General features: G+C 53.7%; 7 protein-coding genes across 7 annotated transcripts; 4 read left to right on the forward strand and 3 right to left on the reverse strand.

Annotated features, from left to right (window-relative positions):
- Positions 1 to 1,340: 1,340 nt before the first annotated feature.
- Positions 1,341 to 3,404, forward strand: LY79DRAFT_505939 (peroxin 8; the record flags this gene model as incomplete). The annotated part of the gene is made up of 1 exon (XM_060553675.1): positions 1,341 to 3,404. One exon carries the CDS (start codon positions 1,341 to 1,343, stop codon positions 3,402 to 3,404), a length of 2,064 nt encoding a protein of 687 aa, XP_060419299.1.
- Positions 3,405 to 4,435: 1,031 nt separating this feature from the next.
- Positions 4,436 to 5,257, reverse strand: LY79DRAFT_250119 (uncharacterized protein). The gene is made up of 2 exons (XM_060551844.1): positions 4,956 to 5,257; positions 4,436 to 4,848 (listed from the first exon to the last, which is right to left on the reverse strand). The coding sequence occupies exon 2, from the start codon at positions 4,771 to 4,773 to the stop codon at positions 4,456 to 4,458; it is 318 nt and encodes a 105-aa protein (XP_060419300.1). The 5' UTR covers positions 4,774 to 4,848; positions 4,956 to 5,257; the 3' UTR covers positions 4,436 to 4,455.
- Positions 5,191 to 6,329, reverse strand: LY79DRAFT_665791 (zinc finger protein-domain-containing protein; the record flags this gene model as incomplete). The annotated part of the gene is made up of 2 exons (XM_060563121.1): positions 5,191 to 5,431; positions 5,488 to 6,329. 2 exons carry the CDS (start codon positions 6,327 to 6,329, stop codon positions 5,191 to 5,193), a joined length of 1,083 nt encoding a protein of 360 aa, XP_060419301.1.
- Positions 6,330 to 9,810: 3,481 nt separating this feature from the next.
- Positions 9,811 to 11,780, reverse strand: LY79DRAFT_250382 (uncharacterized protein). Its single transcript, XM_060551846.1, has 4 exons — positions 11,311 to 11,780; positions 10,918 to 11,134; positions 10,376 to 10,861; positions 9,811 to 10,313 (listed from the first exon to the last, which is right to left on the reverse strand). Exons 1-4 carry the CDS (start codon positions 11,476 to 11,478, stop codon positions 10,003 to 10,005), a joined length of 1,182 nt encoding a protein of 393 aa, XP_060419302.1. The 5' UTR covers positions 11,479 to 11,780; the 3' UTR covers positions 9,811 to 10,002.
- LY79DRAFT_537684 (uncharacterized protein) lies at positions 11,516 to 12,242 on the forward strand. Its single transcript, XM_060556688.1, has one exon. It carries the CDS (start codon positions 11,608 to 11,610, stop codon positions 11,860 to 11,862), a length of 255 nt encoding a protein of 84 aa, XP_060419303.1. The 5' UTR covers positions 11,516 to 11,607; the 3' UTR covers positions 11,863 to 12,242.
- Positions 12,243 to 15,454: 3,212 nt separating this feature from the next.
- On the forward strand, positions 15,455 to 15,947 carry LY79DRAFT_537688 (uncharacterized protein). Its single transcript, XM_060556689.1, has one exon. It carries the CDS (start codon positions 15,543 to 15,545, stop codon positions 15,801 to 15,803), a length of 261 nt encoding a protein of 86 aa, XP_060419304.1. The 5' UTR covers positions 15,455 to 15,542; the 3' UTR covers positions 15,804 to 15,947.
- A 1,364-nt stretch (positions 15,948 to 17,311) lies between these two features.
- Positions 17,312 to 18,112, forward strand: LY79DRAFT_537692 (uncharacterized protein). The gene has a single exon (XM_060556690.1). It carries the CDS (start codon positions 17,636 to 17,638, stop codon positions 17,858 to 17,860), a length of 225 nt encoding a protein of 74 aa, XP_060419305.1. The 5' UTR covers positions 17,312 to 17,635; the 3' UTR covers positions 17,861 to 18,112.
- The last annotated feature ends 1,740 nt before the right edge of the window (positions 18,113 to 19,852 follow it).

Raw genomic sequence — 19,852 nt, forward strand, 5'->3', positions numbered from 1 at the left:
TAGGTTGGTTGGAGTGGAGAGACGCGGGTTCGAGATGTCGTCGACACCCGCGGTTGACGGCTCGGGAGATAGGTGGGTGTCACTACTGTAATAATCGCACTGGGTTAGCTTGCTTGCCGCTGAGCCCGCCGAGGTAGGTTGCTGTGGATCTTTGTCATATGCATTTGGTGCATCTAGCAGGAATATGGATACTTCGGTCCATGTACTCCGTACAGACATTATTATGAATATAAGCATATATGAGACTATCCACAGTCATACATGTTTCTTAGGTTCAACAAACATCCTTCGCAACTGCCGAAGCGCCAGATGCGATCCTCCAGCTTGTCGTACTAACCTGATGTGTACAACGCTAAACTAGGTACTCAGCACCAAATTGATAGAGGTAATCCCAAGATTAACGAGCTCAACCCGATCCCAGACCGGTCCTGCAATGTTTGAATCTACCCCATCATCAGGGTACCATATACCTATCCGATGCAAGACTTCAAGGGACACACGGTATCTTTTTGGGGGCCTCTACTTCGAAGATCTCCACGCCAATCTAGAGGGAGTTGTTGGAGAAGTAGAATCGCAGAACAAATGGCTATCACGTCGATGTGGGGAGGCGAACGAGCGAGGGACACACCGCTTGCCACTCCCGTTACCATTACCAAGGCAAGCGCGTTCCTCATTGTTCGGCCCCGACTCTTTTAAGCCCATGCTCAGCTCCATGTCCCCGTACATTCGACCTACAAGAATCAGTAGATGATGCCTTTTCATAGAGGATCCACATCTCTCTCCTGCGCAAATCTGGACTGGTAGGATTATGCCCTATCCCGCATCTCAAAGGTTAGGGTAAGGGTCTTGCTGGGGGATCTTCCGATGTCAGGTAAACTAGGATAAGAACGGGAGCTGAGTCAGTGCTTCACCCAGTGTGCCTGTAGCTGTTCAATCATATCGTCAATATAGCTGAATGTGTTTCCGCTTACGTACATGTTGCTTTTGCCACATATGTGGACGGTTCAATAGAGGCTATTTGTGTAGTGTACTAACTGTTGCTGTTGTCCCAGCCCGTCGATCTTCAGGTGTTGTGGGAGGTCGTGCAGGGATGGCGCAGCTCTCGGGAAAGCTTGAGGCGTGGCTGTAGGCCCGTTTTCAGGTGCCTCGGTAAGTCGCCCGCGCCTGACGGAGACACCCTGCCATCGGTGTCAATCACAGCCACTGCACACAACCGACTATCATCCGCGGCTATCTCATCATCCGTCCTGCAACCGACTCGATTCCTTGGGCACGCTGCTTACGATTTCTCGTATATCGATAATCGCTAAACGACGCGCCCGCACAGCGCACAGCGCACGATGCCGGCCGACCGGCTCCTCAACACGGTCTTGCAGCTGTACCAGAACGTCCACGATGACCGCAAGACGGACCAGATCATCGGCTCGACAGTGAACCTCCTCGCGACTCTCTCGAACCCGCTGAATCTTGGGGTTCTCACCTCGCAGCTGCTTATCGCACCGGCCATCTGGCACCGCCGCGAGGGCCTCCAGACGAGCCTGCGCATCATCTCCATCTACAACAGCGCAGCGATCCGGGTGCGCCAGAATGAGCTGGACAATGCCAAACTCGCGATCCCCAACGCTCCGCGTCAGGGCGGCGGACTCAGCTGTGATACGTGGGTCAGGGCCGTAGTCAAGGGCGCCGACGAACGTTCCAACCGGTGGCAACATCTGCTGGTCCTGACGGGCATCCTGATGGGCATGGAAGGCAACGATAGAAAGTCGCTGTCGCGCGGTCTGAGAGATACTCTTGAGGAGGCGGTCGTGACAGCCGCAAATTTGGCGCTGGAGAGCCAGGACGGGTCGTTTGCTTCGGCGTCGATCGTGCTTGCGCTCAACTACGTCTTCCCGTTCCTCTCAGACCTCCACCAGAGCGCGATCAATTGCAACGCGCTTCTGCCGATTGCCGTTCTGGCTATCACGGGGGAGGACGGCTTCCAGGACGGGCGGTTCTTGGAGGACATCAGAAGAGATGTCAGACAACACGGGCAGATGGTCGAGTGGGCCCCAAATACCTCCTCATTTCAGCTGTTGCAGCTAATCGAACGCAAACCGCTGATGGGCGGGATGGGGCCCTTGTCGAGGCTGACAGCCTTTGCCGTCTCCAACGCGACGGACTCTGCCATCGTCCTTGAGGCCCAGGACTGCCTCCTCGAGTTTTCGCAGAAATTATTCCAGCAGTGGCAGCGCAATCCGTTATCAACATTGGACGCCGCCGAGGAAACGGTACGGCTGGAGCCCAACACGCTGGAGGCTACCTGGCCGATCTTGTGGGGGACGCTGAAGAAGACGATGTACGCGACGGTCGCTGTTATGCAAGCCGTCATCGGACGCAGCCTGCTCGACCCCCGCATGAGGAACGACGCCACGGCTCCCCAAGTCGCCACCAAATCATTGCACACCCTACGATTCTTGTTCTTCATCTCGTCGAGGCACGGAGCCGGCGCGTTTCAAGCATACACATTCACCTATCTCACATCCCTTGACATATTGGCACGCTTTGGAGACGCGTGTGTGTCCTTCCTAGGCGAGACGAAGCCCCCTCATGCGGGAGCAGTGCCTCCTAGCCCGCTAGACCGGACACTGGACCTTTTTTATATGAACGTGTCGGAGCACCTGCCCCTCAACATGCCCACTGAGGCCTGTGACAGCCTCATCGTCCGGCCAGCGACCGCCTATCTCACTCACATCGGCACAATGACGGCAACCATGGTTGAGCTGTTTGAAGCTGCTCACAGCGCTGTTCTTTCGGTATTGTCTTGCCCACATAACGGCCCCTTGACCGTCAGTCTCGTGCCGTTCTATATCGATGCTCTTTTTGCATCCTTCCCTTCACAGATATCATCACGACAATTCCGAGTGGCTTTCAAGACAGTCATGCAGATCGTCTCTCCGCCATTCCCGATCTCGCTCATGGAACCGCAACTGTCCGAGACATTGCTCGAGATGGTGCGCTTCAAGGCCATGGACGCGAGCACCACTCTCCTGCCTCAGACGCAAGACGTCATCGCGCAAAGCGAGAAGGGCCTCACGCCACAACAAGAGCCCCTCTCCGAGCAGAGCTCGCTCATCCTGACGCTCATCGACTCGTTGCCCTTCCTGCCGTTGCCGCTTGTGGAAGACTGGATGGCCCTGACGGCGCAGGCGATGAACGAGATTTCCGACCCCGCCATGCGCCAGCCTGTCAAGGACCGTTTCTGGGAGGTGCTGGTCAGCGGCGAGATGGATGTCGAAAGGGCCACGATTGGCGTCGCATGGTGGACCACCAAGGGTGGGCGGGAGTTGGTATTGGGGCGGGTTGTGCAGCAAGTCCCCATGATGAGTGGTGCGATAATGGACGAGAGCAAGTCGAGTCGGTTGTGAGAGACAGAGAACGGGGGGAGGTGAGATGAGCTGCAACGTGTAATTGTATTGCACATTTTGAGCGAGCATGAAATGATGAACGACGTTGAATACAACAAAATATTGGAAAATGGGAGGCTCGAACCTTGGCCCTTGAGGGCGGCCTACGTAAGTTACCTAAGAAAGATGGCAGGACCTCCTTGACCCCTCGACCACCTGGCACTTTCCGCCCCAGGAAGGCGCGATGCACTCGCGCACGTGGGGCCGATCGCGTGGTGGGGCCGGGAGACGGGACGGAAGGTACCCACAAGTCCAACCGACGACACCAGACCAAGTCCCACCACGGACAGCACAAGACCACGAGGTACATCTAAACACGCACAGGGGTCCATAGGAATGATGTGTATACTGTGGTAGCCACACGTCAAGAAGTCAGGAGAAACTACAAAAAAGAAAGGCTTCGCTGGAACATGCTGGAACATGAACTCACCTCTGCCGCACTCAGCGCTGGATCTGGCCCCGTTGCCTCAAGCCATCCCTTCGAAAACTGAGGCCATTGTTGAAGAATCCAGAGAGATTTCTCAACCAAGTACCCTATTCTCTTCTTGCGGGCTGGGTCTGGCGGTTCGAAAGTACACAGTTGCAAAATAAAAATCAGAACGAGAAGCCCGCAGATGGCGACAGTCAGTCACTGTTGGCACCTTCTTGGGTTGAGACGGGAGGAAGACTATGCAGTATTAACAGAGGTATGATGCTATCTTTCATTTAATTGTCTTTGAATTCTTGGGTCTGAATCAATCAGTGTTTGTGCTTGCTATCTTGAGCCTATCGCGATGTTTTCCTCACGCTGTTACTCCATGTGCATCGACCTCGCGATCTCCTCTACCACGCGCCTGTTTTTCTTCACCACTTTTGGATGCCGTGACCTCCCACTATCGAATATGTTCCTTTCTACCGACTTTCAAACAGTCTGTCAAGTCAGCACACATATTATGAAGGACCTTCTAACGAGGGTGAAAAGAAAGTCTTACAGAGCCATCGCGGACTCCTCGGGATAGGACTTTCCGTTCCTTCATCTCCAGAAGGACGGCCGGACATCATACCAAGCCCGCAATTGCTGCACCAGCCGCAGAAGGCTATTGTAGTCAGGGACGTAGTCGGGGTCCTGGTAGAAGCGATCGGGGTCCGGCATGAGGGGATCGTTGGCGGCACGGATGATGGTGGGCATGATGAACTGAATCAGCGGCTTGTCCTCCTCGCGCACGCCGCCGATCTTTGCGTGAAGTAGGCGTCTGAGAGCGCCTTGGTACTTGCGGCTGATTTGCGGCGGCGGGTTGAGCAGCGGATTGACGACCTCGACGGGGCTGGAGGCGCGGAGTTTGGTCTTCATCTTTGGGGTTCGTCGTGTATTGGTTCGAGGCGAGAAGTCAGCTTTGTGGTAGGAAGAGACGAAGAGCTCCGGTATCTGTTGCGTCAGCTTGGTAATGGCATCTAGAGTATGTTTGAGAAATGTCTTTCAGGTGGGAGGTAAAGGGTTCATTTGTGGAAGATTCCGGGTGGGAAAGTGCTCACCGCCCAGATATCCAGTCAAGGCAGTCGCGGAGGTTACGTTTTACAGCGCTCCTTCCCTCTTCCTTCAACACATTCCCGCAGCTTATTCAGGGGACCTTTTCGACCCCAGAAACGTGCCTCTGACACTCGAGGAAAATCATCATGATGGAAGAGGAGAGCTTCTTTTCTTTCACTTGTTGTAGTAGTAGATATTCTTTATTCTCGAAAAGGTCCCCTGAATACACAACACCACTGTCTAGAAAAGACTATCAATCCTCTTCTGCTTTCCCTCCATCTCCACGCGTGTAATAAACGTGTCCGGGCCAGAGCCCTCCGTGAGCATATGGCTCGTTCTGAGATAGTCGTTGCGAAAAATGGCCCAGAGTTCCTTGTCGCGGTCGTCCGACTGGTTCGGTCGAGGGTAGTAAGGATCGTTGAAGATGAAAGCCTTGACAAGCTTGTCGATGCCGGCTTGATCATCCTGGATCAGGGTACACCTAGATTAAAAGCTAGTCGCGATTTTAAAGAAGCAGAATTTTGAAAGGTGACTTACTGGTTGAAGTCGATTACCCACATTTCCATAGATCGGTGGTTGAACTCGAAATTGGTGGCCTCGCACAGCTGACGCGAGGTCATGGTCATAACATTCTCCGGGTGTCTAACCTGTGCGGGAGAGCTTCCTAAGACAAACTCGACATCATTGCCGTCTACCATTGCGCCCCAGTGTACGATAGCCAAAGTATTGGCCATGACGCTCGCAAAGTGGGCCGTGTCGAGACCCAGCTCCTCCATCTCATTGACATGGAGGGGGAAGTTCTGTAGCTTCAGGTTGTGAATTCTGTCCTGCTTCCTGGTCGTGTGACGCCTGCCAAGATACATACGGATCAGGCAGTTCTTGTTCTCGGGTTTGGCGAGGAAAGCCTCCTTTTGACGACTAATGGTCATGGGCAAGAGAGCGTCGACAAGTGCCTCCCTGACAGAGAGGGGGGCGGGGAGCACACGCTCTGACATCAACGCGGATTCTCTAACTTTGACGTGGGAATCAAAGAGAAGTCCGTATTCGGCCCAAAATCTCGATTTATTATCGTGCCAAGCACCGAGTTTGGGGAGCCTGGCGCTGATTTCGTGGCTTGGGTCATGCTTCTGCATTGCGAGCTGAATCGTGTGATGCATGCGGTAGTCGGTAAGCAGTTCACCGACCTTTGCATGGGCGTTGGCCAGCTTCGCGATGTCGGGGCTGCCGAGCAAACCGTACACCGTACCACATTGTCCCCTGCCGAGCTCCTCGAAGTGTCGCAGTTGGAGACTCGCGATGGCCATATTATTGATTGATTCTGAGAGCGAGGACACAGAAGCATCAGTCCGATCGCTGGCGCTCAACTGTCTGCGAGACATATTGGTGAATGGAATGGGATGACGTGGGTGTGGATGGGATGATGGGATGATGGGATGACGTGAATGTGGGTAGGATGATGGGATGATGTAAATGTGGGTGGGATGATGGGAGATGATGGAAGATGTGTACTTTCCCTAGACCTGAACAAAATAGAAGGTTTCTGAACAGGAGGAAGTACCATGGAATTTGATAACCAACTCTGCCTTCCTATTGAGGGTAGGGGACCAAGGTACGGTAACAACATTGGGTGTATATAAAGGGGGAAGGCACAGAAGAGAAGTACAAAGTGAAAAGAGCAGGAGAGCATGAGACTTAATTCGCTTGGGGTTCCTCAGTAAGCTCGACTTACCAGCTACCTGTAGTTGGACTTAGTATTAGAAGGGAGGGAGCTTTTCTATATGTTTACTGTTATATAGATTGACTATGGTATCCTTTTGCTTTTGGGCCGACTTTAACCTATCCGTACTTATTTGGTTTCCTTCTGCGTTTTTCTTTTACCCATTCGTGTCGTCTTGTTTCTTTTATCACAATTTGGGCGTTTTCATAGAACTTGTTCAAGACTTAACACCTACCACAGCCTGAACAATGCCTTCATAATTTACCTGATATGTTCTGATCCACTGTTAACCCAGAGGACGTCCTAATTAAATATAAGAAGTACAGCTTTCTAGATGAGGTAGACTGATAAGAGCGCATGTAAGGCTGCATGTATTGATGGATGTAGTCGCTCCAAACCCCCATAAGTGGTCTAGTGCAGTTCACCCGATACATATGTAATATCACGGTACGTAAAACCCGATACAGGGCACCTCTGACCTGTGTCAGACCTCAATATCTTAATACGGTGTAGGATAGCAGGTGTAGAGCAACTGCCGGATCCGACTTCACTTCAGCCATGGCTGCATAGGCGAACGACCTTTAGGCGCCGGAACGTCGGCGGCAACCTGCACTGAACGACGAGGGCGTGACTGACATACCGGCGATGATGGTATTGTCGAACCTACCACCAAGGTCGCGATGGTTGCAAGCCACACGACGACTCCGAACTCTGCCACCAAGGTCGTCGAAAACCTTACGCCTCAAGTTCCCTCCTTCCATCTCATCCATATCCTACAAACGCGTACACAACCGTACAGCCTATCTTGACTTTGCCCTCACAATGCGCTGGCGATTCTTGGTATAATAGGGAGAGGCGGATAGAGATATGAAGACGGAAAGCAACCAAGGTTACTGCTGCTACTGGTAATACCCGCTTTTAGAGTTTCCATCTACCAGAGTCGTCGACAAAGCCCAAATAGCCGTATTCGATATAAATGAAGCAAACACCATGGCCTGACCCATCTATCCCAAGTCGTGTCGACAGCACAATCCCAAATTACAAAGGCCAAGGACATCGTCCTAGGGAGTCTACGACCCATGCGCTTGGCTCAAACCACCGGGCCCTCTCATGGAAAGATCCAGACCGGACACTGACCAAGTTGGCCACTTTCCTGCCTGGTTCCTAGAGGAACTTGTCCATGCAACGTCACGGCCTCCGTGAAAAGCCATCGCCGCCTCGTAAGATGTGCCGAGCAATATACGCAACTCCCAATGACCACCCGGCACGCTCCTTGGCCCGCATCCTACTCGCCCAGCCAGTCCGCCAGGTCACCTCCGGCCCAGGCCCAGCACCAAAACCCCACGCCCGCCGTTCTGAACCCCTCTCCCACCCATCTCCGCGGCGCCGTGCCGTGCTCCCCAGTACCAGGCCACCACCCAGTCCCGTTCTCTTCTCTCTTCCGTTCTTCCCCCTCGCACGTTCCATATAGGCGAGCTCTAGCGAGCCATCGTCCCAGAGAGGTAACCCTCCCACGCGCCTCGCATATTCGTATCCCTCCTCTCTCATCATAGAGTGCGAGTTACGTAATTCCCGAACAATCACCAGTGGAGAACGTGACTCTGTGTAAAAACCCCTCTTCTCTCTTACTGGGCAGTGTGGCTCTCCTCGGAAACCCAAACATAACTATTAGGCGATTGCTCTCCACTTCCCTGTCACAACGGACGGGCAAGCCCACATCGAGTCTCTCTCTCTCTCTCCCTAACCATCCTCGAGTTCTGTGCACGGGTTCAACGGGAAGAACGGGCGATCAACCAAACAACTCGGGGCCGCCCCCAGGTTCTTGTTCCGTCTTCTCGTTTTTCTAAACTAGCAAGAGTTTCCTAGCTGGAGGATCTGGGGTCGTCGTCAGGGAAACGGCTGCATACATCCACATCACGCTCCCAATACACCAAACTGTCGGTGCCTCTCCCTCCTCTTCCTCACCCCGGTCAGGTCGCCTGACACGCCTTGGCCCCTCCCCCTCCCATTTCACAGCCCGAGTCTAGACCCCCTCCCGATCGTTCGTGGATGAGAAGCGTGCCTCAGGTACGCCATGTTGTAATGCCTTGCCAGCCTCAGCGCTTCAGACATAACTCTTACTAACACGTTGCGGTGTATGCCCTCCCATTGGCCCGTTGACTCATCTTCCGGAAGGCCCCGGGCTACGTCTGCCATGGAAGCCACCTAGGTTTTGCAAATGCACCTCCTGGAACCCCGTGACCAAGAAGATCCGGGAGGGGGGGGGGGGTGCTCGCCCAGCCGGCGCGCCCGTCAAGCCAGGGCTCCCGGAACATTCAGCCCCGTTGATTACCCAAAGGTCCAGATCGGCGCAAACGGGAGCCATACGGAACCCAACACGGGCTGCAGAAGCCAGGTAGTCCAGCGTGCGTAAAAAAAGGGTTTGGATCAGGCACGGCGAGGGGGGCAACGGGGGTATGAGGAACGACAGCCAACGCCAATTCTAATCGTTCGCTCGTGATGTATCATTATCTGGGAAGTAAAAAAAAAAAAAACTGTACAGTATTGAACAATGGACCAGGTCAAGGTCCTTCGGCCCGTGGCTCGATTAAGTCTTATCCAAGGAATCGGGGCACGAAACCGACCCTGCGACAACGAAGAGCCACTTCACTCACTGGGAGCAAACACACCAAGGCCCAAGTAGAGAAGAGAATATGTGACTTTTGAGACCAACAGAAATAGACAAAAACTTTTTTCCCCCATACCATCAGCTACTGTGATGCTGAAGAAAACGCCTTGAAAACAAAAAAACTTGGCAGGCTCTCGCGTGGCCCGCCCTTACAAAACAAGAAGACCAAGTACTGCAGGCCGCCCAACCTCCCGTGGGGTATCCCCGCCGCCCAGTTGACATGTCCCTTGCTTGCTGAAAGATCAAAACATTTTTGTGGTACTTTTTTATGTCGTGGTCGCATTTCCCCCTCTTAGATGGCCGCTCGACGCCGGTATTGAAGCCATCTTGAGAATCATTTCCTCCCTATTGCTCCGTCGTGATGAAGGATGCTGCTCATATGCTCCGCCCCAGAAAAACAATCTCGCCGTCCGAATGCTGGTGTCGTGTCGTTTCGGGTATCGAGTATTTTTATCGCTCGTCGCCACCTCCCATTTCACATGATTACTTCTTTTTTGATAAAACAAAATACGACATGAGCCGCGACGGCCGTGACGAAACATGTACAAAACCCCCTCATCTTCTCTTGTCAACTAGTGAAAAGAGTCTCGATCTTGACTGGTTCCTTTCCAGGGAGCCGTGTCAATGGCTCTTGGTTGGCGTGTGGGGTGTCGTGTGGGGTGTGGTGTTATCGCATGTTGCTCGTGTCGAAAGAGAACTGTGACGGGAAGGCCATGCTGGCGCTCAGTCCAAAGGGGTCCCATTCCATGCCAGTGTCCAAGAGCTGCGTCATGGAAGGATATGCACCCTGGCTCGTATGGGCAGGCTGCGTGGATTCGCCCTGAGATGGCATGTGCTGGCCGTGGCCAACAGAATTTGGGGAAGGCATCATCTGTTGCGGCGCATCGCCGGAGAAGCCGTTGGGATATGGGCCGGGGCCACTTGGGGCATCGATCTCGGAATCCTCAATCATAGCTGCAGGAGCATCATATTCTTGTTCTGGGCTTTGGTGTTAGGACTAGGACAACAGAGTTCCGTAACGGGAGGAAAAGGCGGCTTACCTAGCTGCTCAATGTGGTTCTGGAAGCCAGGTGACGGATAGTATGAGCCGGTGTTGCCAACTCGAGGAGGACCGCCGGACATCATGTGAGCTCGAGCGGCCGGGTTCATGGGGCCCATTGGGCTGAGCTGGGACTTCATGGACGATGCTATGCCTGGGCGAAGGGGACCGTGGTCGGAGGCCGCCGGCGACAGCGCTGGCTGACTGCCATACGCCGCCGTGTTCGTGGGGGAGTTGGAATGAGACGATGGCGTAGGTCGGCCCTTGGGCGACGCGACCGAATGAGCAGCCTGTATCGGCGGAGGCAGGCTGCTGATGCCGGGCTCGAGCTTCGGGGCGATGCTCGAGTGAGACCTTCGCGATTGGTGATGTCTATTCAGGATGGCACGCTGGATGGGTGGAGGCTGAACCATGTTCTGGGGAGCATGAGTCGGCCCCAAGTTGGGACTGCCGGTTTTGGCTCGAAGCTCAGCCTGGACATCGATGCCTGTGATGGGTTGTTAGCAGAGGATTCATCCATGTCATGGCACGATATTGACGCACCCTTCTCCAAAAGAATACGCTCCAGCAAGGAGTTCTTGTAGCGCAGCATCAAACACTCATCGGCGGCAGTCCGGTGAGCGGCCTGGAGGTTATGCAGGTTGGACTCGTGGACGCGGATGGCCTCTTCGAGCTGCTTGATGTACTCAGTGCGGCGCTCGCGAAAAGCGGCTTGGGCCTGGCGGTTTCGCTGCTTACGCTCCTCGGAGGTAGCGTAGATCTTGGGGTCGCCCGTTAGCCTTCGGCCGGGCGAGAGATAGGATCAAACAAGGTTTCGTCCCAGCGTGAAAGCTTGGAGCTGGTAACACGGACAAAAGTCTGGGGAAACGCTGGTATTGAGAAGAGATGGAGGGGTTTGTCAAGTGCAGCGAGGGTGAAGAGAAGGGATTGACTCACGGGCTTACGGCCGCCCTTTCGCTTGGGCTGCTGATTATCGGTGGCAGCATTGGCGTTGTTCGAGGAGCCGTTGGCAGCGCCGGGCTGATCGGCTTCGGGACTAGAGCCCGTGGTCTCGGGAGTATCCTCCTTGGGAGCTTTGTTGTCGATGGACATCTTATCTGCCATGCCTTATCTCGCCCGGGGGTTGAGGTGGGTGGCCGGTCGGCAGCGGCAGCGGCAGCGGCAGCAAGCACAGGAGGATCTGTAGATAGGACGCCGTTGTGACGTCGCGTGTTCCACACTACCAGCCCTACGATGTTCTGGAAGCGTTGGTTGTATGGGTGTTTGTGCGTGGTTGCGGGCGCAAAGGATATGACAAGCAGGGACGGGGCCGTAAACAATTGCCCGAAAAAGGGAGATCCGGGGGGACAAGATGCCCAGTGGCGCCTACGAGCGCCCGCACGGGAATTGGGGCGAAACCGACAGCGTGGTAGACGGGACCTTGAATGGGTGGGAAAATCTAAGCAGTCGCAAGATAAGGTACGGAGCGGTGCGCAGCTGAGACTGTGACTGGGGGGGAGAGGCATCCAAGCGGGCGCAATTGAGCTTCAGGTGAATCTTTGACAGCTGTTTTCTGCCAGCCCAGAGATAAGGGACGCAGCGATGAGAGGTTGCAGTGTGTAAGGAAATAGAAGAGAGCGACGGTCTTTTATGTAATGATAATAAACTGCCAGCTCGACGGGGGGGCACCCCTCACCCATTCGCCTAGACCCAGACTTGCCAGACACCACCTAACAGGGCCGCCGGCGTGGGAGGTGGGCGTGCAGCGGCGAGCGGGGAGGGGTGAGGAATAAAGGGATGGGTAAGAGAGAGCAACGGTGGTGGGGAGAGAGAAGAGAGAGGAGGGGATTCAGGGAGGAGGGGTGAGACTGGGAGGAAAGATCAGGGAAGGGGGGGGGGGGGGGGGGGGGGGCGTGTGTATGTGTGTGTGTGTGTATGTGTGTGTGTGTGTATGTGTATGTGTGAGGGGGGTGTGGGCTCTGTAGGCCAAGCTCAGCCAGGTTGCGCTCGCAATTCCTGTTCAAAAGGGCGAGATGCTCTGCTTTCGCAACGTTCACATAGGTACGTACGTACGTTGGCTTGACGGAGTCTGCTCGTTTGTATGTCTCTCGCTGTCTCTCCTCTTCTCTTCTCTGTCTTGCTTCGTCAGTGCAAGTGGACCGAACTTCTTCCCCGCGTTTTGGTGCAGGCGTGGTGCCAGAAGGGTTGGTTGTCTGGATGTACAGATTTGCCAACGGCTATTTTTCTAGTTTCCCCCTCTTCCCTTTTCTTTCTGTCTTCCTTTCTCACTCACTCTCTCTCTCTCCTTTCTCCGTTTCTCTTCTCTGTCTGGCCGGTGGGCTGCCTTGACTTTTCCGGAAAGATCCCGGGACGAGTGAGTGGTGATAATGGTGGTGGCGGCCACTTGGATGATATGAGAGGGTAAGGACTTAGATGAGGGGAGAAAGAGGAGCCGCGTTGATGTCAATCTTGGTCTGTTAATCGACAATCCAACAACCAGCAGTGCCAGCGGTATGTTGTGGCACTTCAACGGCGTTGACGAAGACCAGCAGGCAGGAGCAGAACACCGCGATAGTGATCGATCAAAGGACGGGACAGAGGCTGTTGTTGCTCCTCCAAAAGGTTACCTACCCTTGACGATGACGGGAATGGAGAAACCCCTGAGTCTGGTGGGATGGGACTGGATACCGCAAGAGGCCGGCGGCTCAGGTCTTGATCAACTTGGTTCACGGCAAACGACGTGGGTTCGCTGAACAGCGTCGTTCGCGGAGGCTGCGCCGGCGTAGGATCTCTGCCCCTGACAGGGTGAAAGAGGGTCGGTCATTCGTAGAAGCAGGTGTGCCTCGTTTTGGAGGGGGTTTGATGGTGGCTTGCAGCGCGCGGGTGTCGTGTCTGTCGTGTGGTAGCCGTAATGCACGCAACGCTGTCTCGGTCGTAGTTTCCTTCTGGCGGTCTCAACGGCGCCCTCGAGGTATTACCCGTGCTTCTCGCAAAAACCAAATGAGCCAGTTCCTTCTGGTCTCGGAGGTGGATAATCGGTTGCCAAAGACCCAGAAAAGCTTTTGGAACACGGGGTTCGGGGTGGGACTGGGTTGGTTATATGTAAACCACCTACCTACATAGTACGGATACGGAGCATGGTGTCTGTCAAGGCTTTTTCGGGGTGGGTACTTGACGCTGTCCACCAAGGCCGTGCACGCCCCCTGGCAACTGGCGGTTTTTTTTTTCTTCTTTTCTTTTTTTGCACATTAAGGATGCAATGATATGAGGGTTCGCCCGTGGATCAGGGTAGGAGGGCTGGACCGGAACTCGGGGCACTTGCATCGTCCTGTAAACGTACCTGATTAGGACTTGCCCCTCCAGAAGGCTCATCTTGAATCGCGCAAGGAAGACGTCGCCTCGGGGAACCTTGCCCTTGACGGCACCCAGAGCCATCCTCGCCAGATCGCTGCGGCAGGGTGGCAGAGTCGGCACACTTTTGCGCGCCAGACCTGGAAGCTGCTTACAGCGGCTCCATGAAACCCCGATTTTTGGTTCGGACCGCGAGCACTTGTTTCGCCGTTGGCGATGGGTCCAACATATTGGCTTGAGACAGCTCAAGAGAGGGAACACGGCGCAGGCGAGCGTGTTTCCCCCCCCAAGGACAGGACATACCATGGGCCGGCCTCTGGAGAGATTGGGGAGGGAATTGTTCCTATGCACTGCACTGCGACGCGATAGTACTTTCCGCCCATTGCCCTACCTACACGTACTCGGGCCAACTCGCGAGTTCATGGAATCTGCGGGTTGCAGTTTGTCGCAGATGAACCCTAACTAACAGTGATGCAATGGCAAAGTTCCATCAGCACAACCTCCCATGCAGGTGCCCCACAAGCATTCCTTGCAGGTCGACAGGAGCATCACCGCGACCGTCCTTGGCAATGGGGACGAGGTCATTTCGCTCGGGAGAGGCCTTTTTTCCCCAAGACGTCCAACGTCCCAGGCAGACAGTCTCTTCGCGATGGCCCGGTGCAGCTGGCGACTGGTGCAGCCAGCCTAGCCTCTGGGCGGTCATCGGACGAAGCTGGGGCCGGGCCTTGAACCAGGGCGGAGCCGGCGTTCGCGTCGATGAAATTTTCAGATCACCTGAGCTCTAGGCCAGCACCCAGGCGGCGGAGAAACCGCAACCACCTCTGTTGTCCAGTTGCGCGGCACACACACACACACACACACACACACACACTCCATTGCTCCAATGGTGGCACCGGGTACATGTAGCCGACGTACTATTGTCTGGCGGAACGTTCCCAACGTTTCTGGTAATCAGCCTGTTCCGTGGAGTGGCCGCTTACCGTACAGTTAGAACATTTCCAGACTCTTCAGAGTGAAGCTGGGGAGTGTTTAACTCGAGAACGGGGGTGGTTTCCCTCTTGGATCTCAAGGATAAGAAGCATCGGGACAGTGAAAGCGCCCCGGCAAAGGATCGCCGAGCTGGGCCTTTTGACGTGTCTCAGGATAGATCACTTGGGAGGCGGGGTACGGATTCTATGTACCTAGATTGCACCCTCCCACTGGCGGCGCTGAAGCTTTTCGGTCTGAACGACCTACATACAACGTTGGCGTTCTTGAGCGGTAGCGGTAGCGACGCAATGATCAGCATCGGTGCCGCAAAAAGCGTCAGCAAAGCCCGAATGCGGCTTTGCCCTGGAAGGTGAAGAAGAAGAGAAGGAAAAAAAAAAAAAAAAAAAGGAAAAAAAAGAAGGAAGAAACGCCCCCAATGGCGTAGCGTGGTTTGTAGGGGAGGCTCATCCCTGCGACCTGCGCGGTACGGCAAAAGGTTTAGCGGACCGCGCTAAGGAATGCTTGCCTCGGATCCTTGAGGATAAGAAATTTTGCATCTCCGCGGATCGCCTCATGTCGTTGTGACAGCGGGTGTGTGAGCGAGCCAATGGCTGTCGGGCTCTCCTATTCGGCCGTCCAAGAAAGCATGCGTCCGTCCATTGTCGCGGCAGGAACCAAGCAGTCGGGAGGAGAGAGGGTGATTGGAGGTGTTTCGTCACACCCTCCTTCCTCGTTTACGTCGTCAGTCAGGTTGAAATAATTTTCACGTCGCCGTGTTGGACCCCCATTGTTGTATTGTAGTAGTACCTACCTGGGCGGCCTTACATAAGAGAGACGGGACGGGACCGCCTTGGATACGTACCTCTGTCATGCAGCGTTGGAGACTTACTCCAACCACTATTGTTTTTATTTTGTTTTTATTTTTTATTCACACGTCTTGCACCCTGTCCCCTGGCCGACCTCTGCATGCCAGGCCGTGGCCACTGACGTTCATCCCGTCGTTTCCCACTCTCTTCCTTTTTACCTGGGAAGCGGAGGTTCTGATGCGAGCGGCACTTGTTGAGTTGGCAGCCGATCAGACCGTGCGTCCGTCCATGATCGTCCAAGGCAGGCAAATGGTGGGTGGTTAGCTGGGCAGGCAGTCGGTTCATTCGATGGGCTTCCGTCCAGCTGACCCATCGTCCGTTCGGCCAGATTGGTCGGTACTAGCGTCGGATCGAGGTCTGGTGGTCAACTTGGATGGCCCGAGCCCGCAGCAAGGACCCAAAGCGGACATCACTCGGCTTCTTCTAGAAAACTTCTAGTCTCCAACGTGTCTCTCCCCAGGTCCGCGCCATTCCCGCGCTCTGCGTCGGTTCTGGTGGTACCTAGGTACTTGTTGTAGCGTCCGAACAACGGAAAGCCAATGAGTCGGCACTGACAACGAAAGGAAAGGCCCTCAAGAAAATGCCTCTGTCTGGGTTGCGCGGCTTGTTCAGTCGCTCTTGCCCTTCCTCCTTCTCCCTCCAGCGACGCAACTCTCTCATCCCATAGACGAGCCCTAGGGCGGGGGCGCCAACTCGGTGGGCCGCGGTGGAGATGTACCTGCGAGGCTTGTCGTTTCATTGCCTCTTCAGGTCAAGTGTGAGTGGGAAGCTGGCCGCCGGCCGCAGCACCTGAAGCCCTCGGGGAGCGGTTAACAGGCAGACACATTGCGGGGCAGCACTTGAGTCATCAAAGTACCTCTTGAAGTCTCTCGCTTAATCCTGCACAGACCTACGCACAGACCAGCTCACCCTTTTCCTAGAGAAAAAAGAAGAAAACAGAGATATCTCTATCAGCTTAAGGTGCATCTAGAATATAGTAGCACAAATCAACTTTTTAGAGAAATTTACCCCTAGAGGCCTATCCTTAACTAAAGAGTACTTAAGCTATAAACTATACTAATAAAAAAGCTTTTTTTCTCTTTTTATTGACCTAGGAGTTAAAGATTTAAAGTTAGTAGATGAAGTTGGTGGTGTGGAGAATTTGTGACTTAAGAGGAGGTGGGTCAGTACTTTGAGATAGTCTGAGATGCTAAGGTTTGACCCGCAATCTGTCTGCCTGTTAACCGCTACCAGCCCTCGCTCACCTGTTGGATGCACTGCGCCGTTTACGTGGTGGTCAGGCGATGCCTTTTCACCGCCAAGGACAAGTAAGCTATATGACATGTTGACACCAAAGCCGGTGAGATGGTCATCTCCGCAAGTCTGTGGAGAGTGCAGCGATTAGACGGTTGGCCTTCCAGATTGGCGCCTCTTGTCCCGTCAAGATGCTTGGCTTCGATGCTTTACAAACAAACATGTTCGGACTGAGCCCGGCTTCTCTGCCAAAGATGACGATGCCACTGCGCCCGAAGCTTTTGGCAATGTGAAACCTCGCCCGTGGCGAGATGGAAACCCCGATGATTCGAGAAACCTGCTCAGAAGCGGCCCCGATTGTCGTCCTTCTCATGTGGTTCTGTCATGGATGGCGTCATCTGATGTCGAGGGTGGGAAAAGTCGAAACGAATGTCTGCAAGGCAGAAACGCGAAAGGGAGATCGGGCCTTTTTGAATGATTCCCTGAGCCGGCACCCTCAAGGAAGGCCCGGGTTTCTTGACTCAGTGATGTGCCCTCGTAGTGAACGCACGCTCCCGGACAAACTGTGGATCATCCGCTTAACCGCTCTCCCACCGGCTGGGGCCAGTTGGCGCATGGGTCAGGCGTGGCCAGAAACCGCAGTCTTTGTGTGGGTCAACTTTGCCGGCCAGAATACGCGCGTACCGTTTACTCGAGGTTTGACACAAAGGCTGAGTGACATACTCCATCAATAGTTCGTTTTCACAATCCGGTGGCTCAGGACACGTCTCAACGGCTCTTCCTCGCCAGCAAGCAAAGCCGGCGATGCACTGCTGCTCCAAAGACCCACAACTAGATGTCACCTGTTGTGGTATAAGTTCCACATGTGCAGATTCTCAGCTCAGTGCCATCCATTGCAAGGTTTCTTGTATGGAACGCAAATGGCTATCTGGTCGTCGAACCAGCACTCGAGGAATGTTCTCTTGCTTTACTCTTATTTCTCACGGTACGTCCGATGTGGTGTAGTGGTTGGCATACTCTGGCTTCTTGTTCATCAACGCACATTATCTCAAGACGACTTTCTCTCTCACTCAACCCCTTTGATATAGACAAACGAACTACGTAGCCGAAGATGTAATAAAACAAACCCTGTGATAGCTTACAGAGGCAACTTTGGGAATGCAAACGCAGGTATAGGGCTTTGTCCTCGGCCTGTCCCGAGTGTGTTTCCAGGCGAAGTATGTATACTGTTGGTTATGTTTTGAGCCGAATTGTATGTCATAGACATAGGTGAGCATCTGGCGTATGGAAAACAACTGAGCCGCAGAAATCAGGCACTCGGAACTGTCAGAGGCTCTGGCTTAAGATATTCGGCACTCCGTTGCTGCTGTTGCGCTTTTTTCTTTCGCTTCCGGCCCGGCCCTGTCTCCACCATGCCCCGGCCAGGTTCGTCCCGGACCGCTCTGTCTAACGTCAGTCTACCGGGGAAGCCCATCTTTTTAAGTTGAAGATTGTGAATTAATTCCTTTAGATCTTTTAATTAAACTATCATCCTCAGCCGAAGCAGAAACTAAACAGTAAGTTCATGCAGCTGCTACGCATATGATAGATCCTCATATAACTAATAGATATAAGATAAAAAACCTTCAAATCCTAAGTGATGATTATCTGCTAAATGGTAAGCATATATTCTTGGTCGCGGGGCCTCCATGGAGTAGGTTCCAATCTTTGCCATGACCCGGCGAAGCTGTTGGGTGGCCATTCGCAAGGAATTTAGATAGCCAGTGTCTCCTTATCCTTGCCGCGTAATCCGTAAATCTAGCACGTCTCCTGAAAGTGAGATACAATACCCCACTAAGCTGTCGTACGTTCCAGAAACCGCTGCGCCATTGCCACTCTGGAGCTCAAAATGTCATAGTGCAGTAAAGATCAAAGGCATGAAACGATGAACGCGGCTGACTGACACTTATCCCTCGCTTCTGCATAAGAGAAAACCCGATTGTCATGTGAGATACTTGAGAGTTCAGGTGCCTCGTCATAGCAAACTTATTCTCTAAAAAGGCAGGGCGACCGGGAAGGAAGGTCCAGGCCGGTCGGGCAAGCAGTGATGCTCTTCGCCACTGCCTTCCGTGGCATGGACATCCATTTGAAGGTGCCTGGCTGATGAGTCTGTTTTCGGGCCGGTCTTCCAGACGTAAACCCGGGGAAGGGCGGCTATCGTGAAGTAAGAGGCCTGGATACAGGTATCGGTGCCGTCCGGACGACCAGGCTACGACAACGGCGAGGTAGAGAACAAACGATTGACAATTACATCTAACTTACCAGGCCTAGTACCATGCATCGGGAGAGCTGATGAAATGAAGGAAGGCGTAGCTCATGGAGCATGGCCGAATCATGAACAATAAATCCCATGTGCCAGACTGGCATAACTTTATAGAGAGGAAGGACAATGTGTATTTGAAGCAGAATATCACATATGATACTTCACTAGTAGATGTTTATTCACATTTCATACTTCTTGTACCCCCCACCTTCTCGCAACATTCGGTGTGTATGTCAGTTGATCAATTCATCACGTCGGAGCCTCCATTGGCGGGTTTCTCGGGCGACGTGCTGAAACCCGCCTCTCAGTTTCCAAAGGAACGTATACGATTCCATAAGTAAATGTACATCTCGATAGGCCAAACAGCCGCCGGTACGTTCTTTGTTGTACCGCTAAATTAGGATCGTACCCAGTGGAGAGATATTTCCATGGGAGGTATGGGATGGAAGCATTGCCGATCCGGAAGCATCAACCTTCGCCACTGTTGTTTCAATGCGAACGCTTACTGCAAGTGTTTGGTCCCTTCCTCGTCGAATTCTATTTTCTCTATTCTTTCGTGTTCGAGAGGAGATACAGGATGCTGCACCAAAACTTGACTAAATTATTCCATTACGCCTTCCCAGCCTTGTCTCTTTGTAAACCTGGCCCTCAAGTCTTCCCCGGCAAATGGGTGCCAGATGGACGTCGTCATGTTTGGCTGTTTCGGTTGCGGAACACGGATCTGACCGCCTTCGGCATTCGTAACCTCAAAGCCCTGCGGGAGAATATCTAGGAGGCC

This window comes from Colletotrichum navitas (assembly GCF_030913465.1).
Source record: "Colletotrichum navitas strain CBS 125086 chromosome Unknown LY79scaffold_4, whole genome shotgun sequence".
Lineage (NCBI taxonomy): Eukaryota > Fungi > Ascomycota > Sordariomycetes > Glomerellales > Glomerellaceae > Colletotrichum > Colletotrichum navitas.

What these genes read in the sequence shown, in the direction of transcription:
- LY79DRAFT_250382 (XM_060551846.1), bottom strand. Translation starts at nt 11,478, where the DNA reads ATGGCAGATAAGATGTCCATCGACAACAAAGCTCCCAAGGAGGATACT. An exon ending in GCGTATTCTTTTGGAGAAGG is followed by an intron (nt 10,862 to 10,917) that starts GTGCGTCAATAT and finishes AACCCATCACAG; the next exon opens with GCATCGATGTCCAGGCTGAG. An exon ending in GAACCACATTGAGCAGCTAG is followed by an intron (nt 10,314 to 10,375) that starts GTAAGCCGCCTT and finishes ACCAAAGCCCAG; the next exon opens with AACAAGAATATGATGCTCCT.
- LY79DRAFT_537684 (XM_060556688.1), top strand. Translation starts at nt 11,608, where the DNA reads ATGTTCTGGAAGCGTTGGTTGTATGGGTGTTTGTGCGTGGTTGCGGGC.
- LY79DRAFT_537688 (XM_060556689.1), top strand. Translation starts at nt 15,543, where the DNA reads ATGCAGCGTTGGAGACTTACTCCAACCACTATTGTTTTTATTTTGTTT.
- LY79DRAFT_250119 (XM_060551844.1), bottom strand. Translation starts at nt 4,773, where the DNA reads ATGAAGACCAAACTCCGCGCCTCCAGCCCCGTCGAGGTCGTCAATCCG.
- LY79DRAFT_537692 (XM_060556690.1), top strand. Translation starts at nt 17,636, where the DNA reads ATGTGCAGATTCTCAGCTCAGTGCCATCCATTGCAAGGTTTCTTGTAT.